The following is a 13,682-nucleotide window of genomic DNA, read 5'->3' on the forward strand; positions in this document are numbered from 1 at the left end:
ACACACACACACACACACACACACACACACAGCCCCATCAAGAAAACATCCTCCAGAAATTGTGTAGTGTATAAAGAAAGGAGGAAGAAAAGTGACACATGGTATGAGTGTGAGAAATGTCAATTGGTATTCCACATGGCTGAATGTTTTCAGGAATAGCATACATACAAAAACTTCTAAAACAATATTATCTTCACCCCCCATCACTTCAATAATTAGTAAGGTAAGATTTGTAAAGAATTCCTATCAAAAACATTACATAATTTTGAGAAAAGTGTGTAAGACAAAACATGTTAATTTTTGTAAATTTAAATGGTAAATGTAGGGTTGATTATGGGGAAAAATTTTAGTAACTCAGTGGGTTAAGAAAAACCTAAAGTTAATTTTGTGTGACGACTTCAATGTAAACTTTCAAACTGTTTCTTAAACATTCCACGTAGGAAAAATATATCTAAAAACAAAGATGATGTGACTTACCAAATGAAAGTCCTGGCAGGTCGACAGACACACACACAAACACAAACATACACACAAAATTCAAGCTTTCGCAACAAACTGTTGCCTCATCAGGAAAGAGGGAAGGAGAGGGAAAGACGAAAGGATGTGGGTTTTAAGGGAGAGGGTAAGGAGTCATTCCAATCCCGGGAGCGGAAAGACTTACCTTAGGGGGAAAAAAGGATGGGTATACACTCGCGCGCACACACACACATATCCATCCACACATATACAGACACAAGGTAAGTTTTTCCGCTCCCGGGATTGGAATGACTCCTTACCCTCTCCCTTAAAACCCACATCCTTTCGTCTTTCCCTCTCCTTCCCTCTTTCCTGATGAGGCAACAGTTTGTTGCGAAAGCTTGAATTTTGTGTGTATGTTTGTGTTTGTTTGTGGTCTGTCGACCTGCCAGGACTTTCATTTGGTAAGTCACATCATCTTTGTTTTATATATATATATCACTCAACACTTCATGTGAATAAAAAGCTACTTGTGTTTCATAAGAACGATGTTTTCTAAACCCATGTTGACTGTGTGTCAATAGACAGTTTTCTTTGAGGTAATTCATAATGTTCGAACACAATATATGTTTTAAAATCCTGGTGCATAATGACGTTAACGATATGGGCCTGTAATTCAGCTTTCAGAAAAAGCCTTCTTCTGCCTTGACGCAGGTAAAGTTTTGAGTGGAAGCTAAACTTGTAACAGTCTTTTCATTGTGCCTGTCTGTGACTGAGTATGTCATTTTTACCCAGATGAGTAACAATCTGTCTTTTTTTCCCTTTCATTGTTGATATTCCAACCTGGAGTTTCCCTTGTTTGAAGAATATTTCCAGGCAGACAAAACCAATGCTTAACAACAGAGAATAGGAAACTTCCAGAACAAAATTAAAACTGTATGGTCAGCTGAACAACAGAGGTCAAGGCAGATGTGGATGCATGGCATACTACACTTTTTCTTTTGTAAGAATGAAACTGCTAGTGGTTCAGCAGAGTTGTACAAAATGTACAACAGTTGGCAAGTAAAATTAAAATTTTGTTCATCCAGGTAAATATACATAACTCTTCAAAGACCATTATATCATATGTAGTTACAGGGAATTAGCAAAAATGAAGTGGAACCAGTTATTAAATCACTAAAGAGCAAATACTCTCAAGCATATGATGAAATATGAAGTAGATCAGTGCACTGAATATTAGATCTATATCAATCACTGGTGCACAATGTGTCTTTCAGGTGTGGTTAGTTTGCTGACATTGAAATACTAGTTAGTGATATGACATTATAAAAAGGGAGAAAGAGAGAATGTAGACAGTTACCAGCTAGTTTAAAAAAAAGAGAAAGCAATGTGTAAGACAGCACTGGCACATCCCAGTAAACATAATTTGCTATCAGACTAGCAATTTGGTTGCAAGAAAAGGAACATTCCAATAAATAAATAAATTTGTTCTTTTGTGCGTAGGCACTAGTAGAGATAAATAATAGATTGAGTACAGTCAGTATTTTCTTTGATTTAACAAAGCATTTGATTGTGTGGACCATGCAATACTTTTACATAAGTTGCAACATTATGGGATTTGGGAAAATGCTCAACAATGGCTCTTTTCATATTTGCAAACTACGGAGCTGAAGGTTGTCCCCAATGCCAACAAAAAGGGAAGAGGCTCATGTCTGACTGTGGTCATGTAACATGAAGGAAGGCTGCCACAGTCTCTCTCTCTCTCTCTCTCTCTCTCTCTCTCTCTCTCTCTGTCTCTGCAGATGACAAAAGTGTTATTCTGGAAGGTGTAATGAAAATAATGTAGCTAATACGCTATGCCATAACATCAGCATAGGGCTTTCAGACTACAGATTAACACTTCGCTGGTACAAAACACAGCACATACTGTTTCTGATATGGAGTGCTTAGAAAAGAGAAATTTTATTGCCCCAAGATCTTTGTGCAGAAACTAAATGCTGCAATCTTCATTATAAAAATAATTTGCACTGTCACTGACATCCGAACATGAAATATTGTTTGCTCTGCTAACATTCCCTCTATTACCTCCTATGGTATCATGTTGTGAGGCAACTCTGTGGGCTCACCAAGAATATTTCTTAGCCAAGAAGATTGTTGATAAGGTAAATCTGCAGTGCCAGTTCTAGACTTCGAACAGAACTAAAAGGATTAGTAATAAGCCCCAAGGCTTAAAATCTAAGGTGAATGGTTTCCTTATTGCACATTCCTTGTATTCTGTACAAGAATGGTCACATTAACTGCTAGTATTTCTCTGTAATGTGTTACATTTCTTTTTGTGATTTCTTAATTCATTAGTGTCTTTTCTTTATGAATTTTCTCATCAGCATTCTGTACACTATGAATTTATTCATTCCACAACTAAGTAGCTTTGGTTCATATAATGCCATGGTACCTGATAAAAAAATGAACTCATGGCCCCCTTTCCCCTCTCACTCTGCCAGTTATGCAGTCTTTCTTCCTCTTTTCTTTTCTTCTGATGTCCATGTGTCATTCCATGAACCACTTTGTACAGCTTGGTTTACATGATACATACATAAAGTTTTTGATTTTGATATTCTTTCATCCATGTGTGTTATAAAAATGTGTGTGTGTGTGTGTGGGGGGGGGGGGGGGGGGGGTGCATGCGTGCATGTGTGTTTTTCCACTTGTTCTCTTAAAACATTGGATTGATTTCAACCAAACTTGGTACACATACCCCTTACTGTCAAGCAACAATTGCTGTAGGGACAAGAACCATGTACCTATCATAGTTCAAGAGATATGATGTCATAAACAATGAGATGCCTAAGAAACTGATGCATCATGCATGATGTTTAAATGTGCTGCTATCTGTATTCACCGTAAATTTCCCAGGCTGTATCCAAATATGCCGCGAAATACACCTGCATAAGTATATCATGGTACCACCCATAGTTTAGGAGATGTGACATCATACACACTGAGGTGTGTAAAAGTCTGCCACATCAGGAATGATGTTTAAATTTATTGCTTCTTTGATACCCACTCTATTCACAACATACTTAGCTGGCTGCATCCATAAATGCTTCCGAATGTACCTACACAAGTTTATCATTGTACAACATACACATCAACAGATACGATGTCATAGATACTGATATACATAAAAAAATGTCGCATCATACATGCAATTTCAATACATTTATTCTTCACTACTAAGACACTCGTACAGTGGAGTCAGCCTAATCTGTGACAAATGTTTTTTATTCCAGTCTTTGATCCCAATATCAATTCCTTTGACAATCAAAGACTGGAATAAAAAGCATTTGACAGTATTGGATCACTGTTCATATTCACGATTATGTTGTAGCTGGTAATCCATGACATCTGGCAGCACCTTTGACAGCTTTGAGCTGTGAAGTGCAAATGGCTGTAGGTGAAATCGATAGCTGTCTATAGTGCTAATGAAGAGATGTTGTCATAGAGATGTTTACAAAAGTGCAAATGTGAATCAGCTGCACCCAGCATATAGAAACTGTCATGGATCATATTTCTTAATCTGGATATTGTGCTTACTCATTATTACATTACGCATACATCTTTATATGACTGCATGGGCAATTTCACAAATATTTGGAAATGAAATTTTTCAATACTTCACTGCAAACACAGTTCAATTTTTGTTTTTGTTTCTAATAGAAACTTGTAAAACAAATACCCAGGCAATACCGGATTTGTCAGCTAGTGTTATATAAAACACAGTTCAGTTTTTGTTTTCGTTTCTAATAGAAACTTATAAAATGAATACCCAGGCAATGCCGAATTTGTCAGTTATTGTTATATAAAGTATACTGAAAGTGTCAGTCACACATTACTTTACAATGCACATATACTAATGCATATCTTCAATTATTTACAGAAAATATACCGAGATCCAATGGAACAGATGTACCAGATACAGCAGGAACAGGACGGTGGCGCACAAGGAAGAAAATGCTGCGACGGCGAAGTTCAGGCGGGCCAGAGATGTTTGGTACATCTGCACCAAATACAGGACAACGGAGAGGATCACTTCCAGGGGTGCTGTCAGGTGAGATAAACAGCTATCATCTATGGACTTTTTGAACAGAAATACGAAGTTGTTTTTCTTTTACTTCCCCTTACTTTGCAGTTTTGCAGTTCATTTTCTTCTTAGTTTTCTGGCAGTGTTCAGTCTGTCTGTTCTATGGATGTTACTAAATCTTATTGTGTTCTTTCCTCACAAATCATGAAGATAAGTTGGAAAGGTGAAAGCTAAGTTGTTGAGAGGAGGAGGAAAAGGTCACTTGAAAATGTTGAGAAAAACACTGTTCTTTGTAGAAATTAACTATTTACATTTATAACTGTGCTTACAAATTTACTCTGCAAATAGTTGTAGGGTACTTAGTGAGGGTACGCCATACCATATAAAGAATCTAAGAAAAAGGCTCTTTATGTGTGTGTCTTTGTATGTAACTAAAACCCTCTTATATCTACAACAGCCAATTGCAAACACTACCAGCACATGTCCAAATCACTAAAACCTCTTCATTTACATTCTAATGTTAATTCCAAAGAATTGAGTAGAACTCAAAAATAGCTCACACAAATATTGTATCACTGCTGCAATGTACTGTTCTTTTATTACTTTTGTTGGAATTTTCAAACGGCTATGGTTTATAGTTATTTGTTGGCAGTCATAATATATGGTTAGTGTGGTACGTGATGTAGAGAGAAAGAAAACCAGCACATAAGAAATTAGTGTTACAGTTCATGATACGGTAATGGATAATGGAAGGTTCCAAAATAAATGTGTGTGAGGTGATATTGAAAACATATCAAGTGGAAGGGGGTGGTGACAAATGAACATCAGAAAGCCCTATTTGTATTGTGTGCCACTGAACTTTCACGCAGACTGCTAACATGGATTTATTAACACAAACTTCAGTTCCAGAAAAAAATAAAAGTCATGTATACAAGGCTGAAGAAAGCTCACCAATGACAAAGAAGATTTTTTGGTGGATAGAATGAATACTGATTTAAAGTATTCCTAGGTTGTAATCCGAAGAGCAATAACTGGCCCCTACCAGAATTCACTATTAAATCATTTGAAAATAAGAAACCATGAAGATTATCTAGCACACTAGGAAGGACCCTTTATGAGAACAATGCTTCAGACAACAAAGTTGCAGTCATCTGTTCCCTGCCTTGAAAACTTGGTTTGTTGGTAAAAAATGAAATGTGAAAGCTACTATCACATTATTGGAGCATTCTTGTAAGCATTGACAAGCTTACAACATAGGAGGGAAAGTAAACAGACCAATCAAATTACCTTCATATGCTGATTTTCGTTTAATAGTGTATAGAATTTTTCCAAAATTCCCTCTGTGAATCCAAGTTTTCTATTTACCCTTCAACAGCTGCTTCCCCTTTGTGAACATCGATCACAAATATTTAATTGGTATGAAAGTGTGCACAGCACAGAGCATTATCACTAGTGCTCTATGCTATACTATGGGATTTAGCATCACCAGTTATCAATGTTGTGCTTGTGTAACATTTCTTGTACAGGCACATTAACAGTTGCTCTAAACAAGATTCTCTTTACTTACAGCTAATTATGAAATGCTCCACAGTTATCTAATGATAGTACTTTCACGTGTACAACAACATCCTTAGTGACTAATCTTGAATATTTTACTGACTATGTCGGATATAATAGAAACTACAACCAAGAGGGGTTGCACAGTGATGGAACTCATCTTTGACCAAAAAGCCGTGAATAGGAGACAGGCTTCACGGGCCACATCAACATCTATGAAGGGCCTTCGAAAAGTTCTGTTACACAATTATTATGGCAGGCCAAGTAACTTTTACTGAAGGCTGCATTTTCCTTTAAAATGACACACTTTTCAAGACAGTCACCAAGTCTCTGTAAACAACAATCAGAATGTTCTTCCTGTTGCACCTGACAAGAATACAATCTTCAGTACACTGTTGAGTTCTTCACTCTTGCTCCGAGAGCAGACTGGGTGTAAACTAGAACACGTAAGATATTAGTTCACTTTGTTGTAAGATACCTACATCTACATCTATATCTACATATGTATCCTGCAAGCCACCCTGTACCACTGCTAGTCACTTCCTTTTTTGTACCAATCGTAAATAGAGTGAGGGAAAAACAACTGTCTATTTGCCTTGGTATGTGCCTTATTTCTGTAATCTTATCATCATGCTGCTTATGTGAAAAGTAAATTTTCATCAACAGAATAGTTGTATATAGTCAGCCCCAAATGCCGGTTTTCTAAATTTTCTCAGTAGTGCTTCTCGAAAAGAGCATTGTCTTCCCTCCAGTGATTTCCATTTGAGTTCCTGAAGCATGTTCATAATACTTGCTTGCATATTATTTGAACCTACCAGTAATAAATCTAGCAGCCAGCCTCTTAATTGCTTCAGTGTCTTCCTGTAATCTGACATGGTGTGGTTCCCAAACACTTGAACAGTACTCAACAGTGGATCACACTAGTGTCCTATATGCAGTCTCCTTTACAAATGAGCCACACTTAACTAAAATTTTCCCAATACTTTACTAAAACTCCCCCAATAAACCAGTCGACCACTTGCCTTCCCTACCACAGTCCTTACATGCTCACCCCATTTCATATTGCTTTGTAACGTATTGCCTAGATATTTAATGGACATGAATGTGTCGAGCATCACACTACTATACTGTACTCAAATAGATATGAAGATTTACTTGCCTTTGTGTAATCCTTTCCATAGGAATGAGCTGAGTATTTACAGTTTACAGTTGTCTCTGAATATTAAAGTATCACTGGATACAGACAATTAACAAGATTATTCTCTTGAAGTACACAGACATGATGTTCACAATTTATGTTCAGCTTAAGACATAATACACAGTGGTGCCCTATCTAAGACAGTGCTGCTGTCTTAATTATTGATCATAAACTACACGAGACTTGGCTGCTCAACAGTGTATCACCCTCCATGCAGTGCTGCTGTGGAACTGGGAGAGAGGGCGTGGCTTCTTTAGCGCCTCCCATTCATCATTTCAGAATTCAGCAAGACATATTTCACTTCTGTGGTATCAAAACGTGAGGTTCAACAACATTTGGATGATGTAACATTTCACACCCTCAGACCTCTGCACCATTGTTGCATAGGGCAGATGCAAGTGAAGACACTGGCCGAGGACTGAATTCAGGTCAGACGAGGAGGCAGGGAGGGTGCCTCCCTGCGCACACCCAAGTATCCACCTTGAGAGTGATAGGGAACACTGGCCAAAAAAGTCAGTCATAGGGTGCACGCCAGCATCCAGAGACGCAGATGCTGTTGTCTGGTGCATGACAAAGGAATCTTTTGGAGCTGTGTGATAACCTTCCAGGGGTAAATGAACATCAGTTTTGGCAACTGGACAGGTGCTGGCATCAGTGGCAGTGGCAGTATCTCGATCTCCGTGGGCACCACAGTGGAGGGTGCTGGCTGCAAGCCGCAGAGAGATGGAAGCGACAGCTGATGTAGACCCTAACTACATGCTAGGTCTGTGGACAAACATTTTGTGGCAGAATCACTGATATACTCAGAAGTGCACCACACCTAGTTTAGGTCACGCTGCTGCAGCACAGCGGAATCTTCGATGACGTAAGAAGACTGTTTGATTGCTTTGGTAATGACTCCACATTCCCAACACTGTTTCTTTCCCTGAATACTTTGTAGAGGACTTCAACTTGCAGCCAAAACTTTGGCTGACCTGGCAGAATGAATTATTTCTTTGGTGGCCACAGGAGATGCGGGAGGGTATGGTGTTCCGTGACCATGTGACAATTATATTGGCAAGTTGCTGTCACGTGGCAAAGAGCAGTAAGAGGACAGAAAATTTTTCAGTGCCTGCACCCATATGTGGGAGGAATGTAGATTCTCCATGTAATTTTTGAACATTCAAATGAACTGTTCAACTTCACTGTTAGACTGCAGGTGAAAAGCTGCAGTGGTCACACGGTATAAGCTATTGGCGGCACAAAACAGTTGGATGTGAACTATAGTCCACTGTCCAAGACAGGACCTCTGGAAGACCTTCAGGACAAAAAATAGAAGATAAAGCTGATATAGTGCTTGCAGTAGGGTGGGTGACATGGGGATAACAAAAGGAAACTTACTTTAAGTGTCTACCTCCACCAACAATCACATGTTCCAGAGTGGACCCGCAAAATCAATATGAATGCATTGTCACAGTCAGGATGGATGTGGCCACTGAGAAAAGCATTGCAGCAAGTTGATTGATGTTCTGCACAAACTTTGCAATGAGCTGTCAATTTCTTCATCTGGAAGCTCATTATATGCAGCCCATGATGTCTAGCAGGTTGCTTTGTGTGAACTACATCAAAATGACCTTTCTGCAACAAAGACAAAACTTCCTGCTGTAGGGAGTGAGGAATCCCAATACACACATCACCATTCTCCATATGCAACAGCAGAACACCTGATCATGTGGATCATGAAAAGTAGCAACATGCCATGGGGTAGGGAATGTCTTTTAATCTGTATGGCCACCTGTGGCACACATTTTGCTAAACATCCTGCAGAGCTGCATCAGAAGCAGTTGCTGTGGCAGCAAGCTGAAAATTGAGAAATTTAAAATCCTGAGAAGCAATCTGAAAACATTGATCCTCAGATGAATCAAACACTGTGTTGGTACTGGCTGATAACCAAGACAAGAAGTCAGCATTTGAATGTTGGGCAGTTAACAACAATTAATACTGATAATTAGACAATATCTGAGCTCAGGGTTGCAATTTTTGCACCATCTGAGTTGGGACATGCTTGAAAAAGGCTGTCGAAGGCCAAAGATCTGTCAGCAAACAGCACATCTGACCATACAAACATTGGTGGAACTTCATAAGACCACAGATAATGCAAAGTGCCTCTTTTTCAAGCTGAATGTAGTTACACAATGCATTGTTCACAGTTTTCAAGGCAGAAGCAAAAGGTGTACCAGAAGAACCAGTTTCTTGGGAGAGCACTGCTTCGGTCCCATAAGAAGGTGCATTCACATATAACATGACAGGCTTAGCTGGGTCAAAATGAATCAAATAATGATGGCTTAACAAAGTGTCCTTGCAGCCTTTGATTGCTGAAATAAATTCTGGCACTCTTTGGACCAAACACAAGGAATGTTTTCCCAGCACAGCCAGTTGAGCGGTGCACCAATTTGTGCAGCATTAGGAATAAATTTGATATAATAGGTGAGCTTCCCCATTACGGTTTACGCAGCCAAGTGCAATGTAGTAGCATTAATACCCAGTGCATTAATTATGTGACCTAAGTAGTCCAGTTCTCCTTGTAAGAAGGAGCACTTTTCTTTGTTGGACTTTAGGCCAGCCAGAAAAAGAACTTTAAACAAACAGTCTAAGTGTGCTACAAGATCAGAAAGTGTACAACTTGTGACTACAATTGTCAAACTAGTTAATTGTTACACAACTCACTATGTTATCCTCATTGGTAAATGCTCATCAGAGACATGGATATCATCAGGAGTGCCCCAGGGAAGTGCAATAGGACTGCTGTTATTTTCTATGTACATAAATGATTTGGTGGACATGGTGGGCAGTAATCTGCACTTGTTTGCTGATGGTGTTGTGGTGTATGGTAAGGTTTTGAAGTTGAGCAACTGTAGGGTGATACAAGAACACTTAGACATAATTCCTAATTTCTGTGATGAATGGTAGCAAGCTCAAAATGTAGAAAAATCTAAGTTAATGCAGATGAGTAGGAAAATCGTACCCATAATGTTTGGATACAGCATTAGCAGTGTCATGCTTGACACAGTCATGTTAAAATATCTGGGCATAAGTTACAAAACAATATGAAAAGGAATGGGCATGTGAGGATTGTGGTAGGGAAGGTTAATAGTCGACTTTGATTTATTGGGAGAATTCTAGGAAAGTGTGGTTCACCCTGTAAAGGATGTAGCATACAGGACCCCAGTGTGACCTATTGTTGAGTACGAATTGAGTGTTTGGGATCCATAATAGGTTGAATTAAAGGAATGCATCAAAGCTATTCAGAGGTGGGCTGTTGGATTTGTTACTGGTAGGTAACATGCTTTAGGAACTCAAATGGGAATCCCTGGAGGGGAGGTGATATTATTTTCAAGGAACACTTTTAAGAAAATTTATAGAAGTTGAAGCTAACTGCAGAATGATTCTACTGTCTCCAACATACATTATGAGTGAGGACCATGAAGATAAGGTAAGATAAATTAGGGCTCTTACAGAGGCATAACTTTATTTGCAACTGCAACAGGAAAGGAAATGACTAATAGTGTACAGTGTCCCCTCCACCATGCGTTTTATGGTAGATTGCGGAGTATCTACGTAGATGTAGATGTAAAACTGTTCCAGCAACCATTGAAAAACTGCAGGAGCTGGAACACTTCCAAATGGCAGTCTCTGAAACGGGAACAAACCTAGGTGAGAGTTTAGCACAAATTATTGCTTGCACTGCTCATCCAGTGGTAAATGTAAATACGCCTCCACAAACCATCTTTGAAAAATATTTGCCCTGTCCCAGTCTGTCCACCAGTTTCTCTGAACTTGGGAGAGGAAAAGAACCCATGAAAATTGTTGGTTTACAGTTGCTTTAAAGAAGGCACACATACATAAACCACCTGAACGCTTTGTTATAATGCCATTGTCTTTCCATCTGTGCAGTTTTTGAGCAACTTGTTTGGATGTTACACAGGAGAGAGACAGACCCTGTGTGAAAAAATCAGCTGTGCATTGCCTTTCACTTTAATGTGTACTTAAAAGTCACTGGCCCCACATAAACATGGTTCAGACAATCCCTTGTACTTACTACACAAATCAGAAACATTAGAGTGAGGCACTGAAACACTGATTTGTGAAACACTGTCTTGTCTCACAGGTTGAACAAACCTAATAAGTCTAACACAAAAATGTTTCCACTCTTTTGAGAATTAAGTATATGAAACAAAACACAGATTGTCACTCCACAACAAGTTGCTGGCAAACTACACATACTAAGGACTAGAATTCTTTGTCCATTATAGGCAGACAAAACAGAGCTGCTGTAATGGTGGACTACTGAGTCTGTCACATGTCTGTTTATTAATCACGGAAACAGAAGCATCAGTGTCCAGCTGTAATTTAATTGTCTTTTGTTCCACTTATAAGTGAACAAAAAGTTTGTTCACATACCTACTTATGGTATTGGAAGATTTTTGCGATGTGGAGAGTGTGAGGTTTGGCTGGTGCTGCTGTGAATGGCTTCAGTGAAACCTTTTGCATGTGTTGATAGCTTAGCTGCAGCCATGCATTTACCTAGCGGCAGTTGGTTGCTGAGCCTAAAGTGCCACGTAAACACACTTTCTGAATGTGGCTGCCTTCCACTGTGGTAGCATGTTGCATCACAATGAGGACAAGCTTTCCAGGTGTAATTCAAAAAGCACTGCGGATAAGACTTCCTGAGAGAATTTTGCAACACACATGATGTACCACGAGACTGAAGGTTTTTACTTCTATGCTTACTGTTTGTATGAGCCCTGTGTTTAATCACTTTTAGCTATCATATACTTTAGAATTAATGTCTTGTCCACATTGAGCAATGAAACACATCGAGCCTCAAAATCAGTCTCTGTTGAGTCTACAATTGTTTGAGATTCCCCAACTTTTGTAAATCGGGATCAGATAGTTTTAGAAATGCAGAGCAAATGTGTGCATTTGAGACATTCTGTATGACTGAGTCATGTAACATGAAATCTCTATAACTGATACCACAAGAACACTTAAAGTTACAATGTCTTGGTTAGCCTTGAGTTGGGAAATGTGTGGTTTTTATTGCTTGAGACAAAAAAAAATTAAACCTTGCTGCTGCAACAGAGACCTGATTATCAAAATGTTTTTTGAGCAACTCAGCAAGATCATTGCACTTGACTGGTTCGGGACTAATATCTGGACATAACTTTACACACAGGCTGTAAACACTGGGTCCCTTCATTGACAAAAAGATAAGCACTGCACTGCATGCCTGTCTATTGTAAGTAGCCAAACAGGCTTACAATTGCACTCGATATTCTGACCGTTCTTCTTCCTGACAATGGTATGGATGAAATTTAGATGTGGCAGCCCATGGCGGAGCTGCTTGGCGGTTGAGTAATGATGTCATTTGTACACTGAGCAGCAGGTGTTCAAACCTGCAGCACCTGGAACTGAACAATTTTGGTTAGAGACATTTCCTGTGGCAGCTCAGACATGATGAAATACTAGGTAAGATAAATAAATTCAAAAACAGAAAGCTGGCAACACTAGGCAGTCAGGTATGTGCACACAAAAACCATGCAGCAGGCGAGCAAGTCATTAAATCTCATCGAGAATAAATTGTACGTGACAAAAATATAATCATCAGTACAATGATGTGTTATTTACTTGCTCCAAGAGGACAATGAGTGGATACTAGAACATGTAAAATATTGTTTCACTTTATTGCAAGAGAGATATGTAGATTAACTTCTACTTTGTATAGTACATTTCCACAGGGATGTTCTGACTATTTACAACTGTCTCTGAATATTAAAGTATCTCTGGATACAGGCAATTAACAAGAATCTTCACTTGAAGTATATCAACATAATGTTCACAGTTAAAGGTCAGCACAAGATGTAATATACACTGGTGTCCTATCTAAGATGATTCTGTTGTCTTATTCACTGATAACAAACTGTGTGAACCTTCCTCTGCTTGGCTGTATATCACCATCCATGTGGTGGCACTGCAGAGCTGGGAGGGACGGCGTGGATTTGACAACACCTCCTATTCGTTGTTGCAGAATGCAGCAAGACATTGTTAACTATTGTGATATCAATGTGAAGTGCTGACTATGTTATGGCACTGCAATCCTTGGATGTTGCCACACTGCCTGTTGTTCAGTTCAGTCAAAGAGCCATTCACAAAGTTCTGTGTGAACGTCCTCATAGTTGAAAAATCTCTTCCTTCCCAGATGTCCATAAAATTTGCTGAAAAGATGAAAATCATGCTGTGCAAGATCTGGACTAGTTGATCAGCATGTCCTGTATCTTGTGGCCGCGTTCAAATTGTTCACATCGTTTCACTATGGCTAGATGCAACATTGCATTTGGTCCATATACTGTT

The 13,682-nt window shown here is 39.0% G+C and overlaps 1 protein-coding gene across 3 annotated transcripts in view; it reads left to right on the forward strand.

Moving 5' to 3' along the window:
* LOC126259161 (uncharacterized) overlaps window positions 1–13,682 on the forward strand; it is a 659,794-nt gene that overhangs the window by 639,835 nt on the left and 6,277 nt on the right. For all 3 annotated transcript variants that reach the window (XM_049955714.1, XM_049955715.1, XM_049955716.1), the window contains one exon: window positions 4,394–4,564. In XM_049955714.1, the coding sequence (XP_049811671.1) occupies window positions 4,394–4,564 (171 nt within the window). The remainder of the gene's footprint in view (window positions 1–4,393; window positions 4,565–13,682) is intronic.

This window comes from Schistocerca nitens, chromosome 5 (assembly GCF_023898315.1).
Source record: "Schistocerca nitens isolate TAMUIC-IGC-003100 chromosome 5, iqSchNite1.1, whole genome shotgun sequence".
In the NCBI taxonomy this organism is placed as follows: Eukaryota; Metazoa; Arthropoda; class Insecta; order Orthoptera; family Acrididae; genus Schistocerca; species Schistocerca nitens.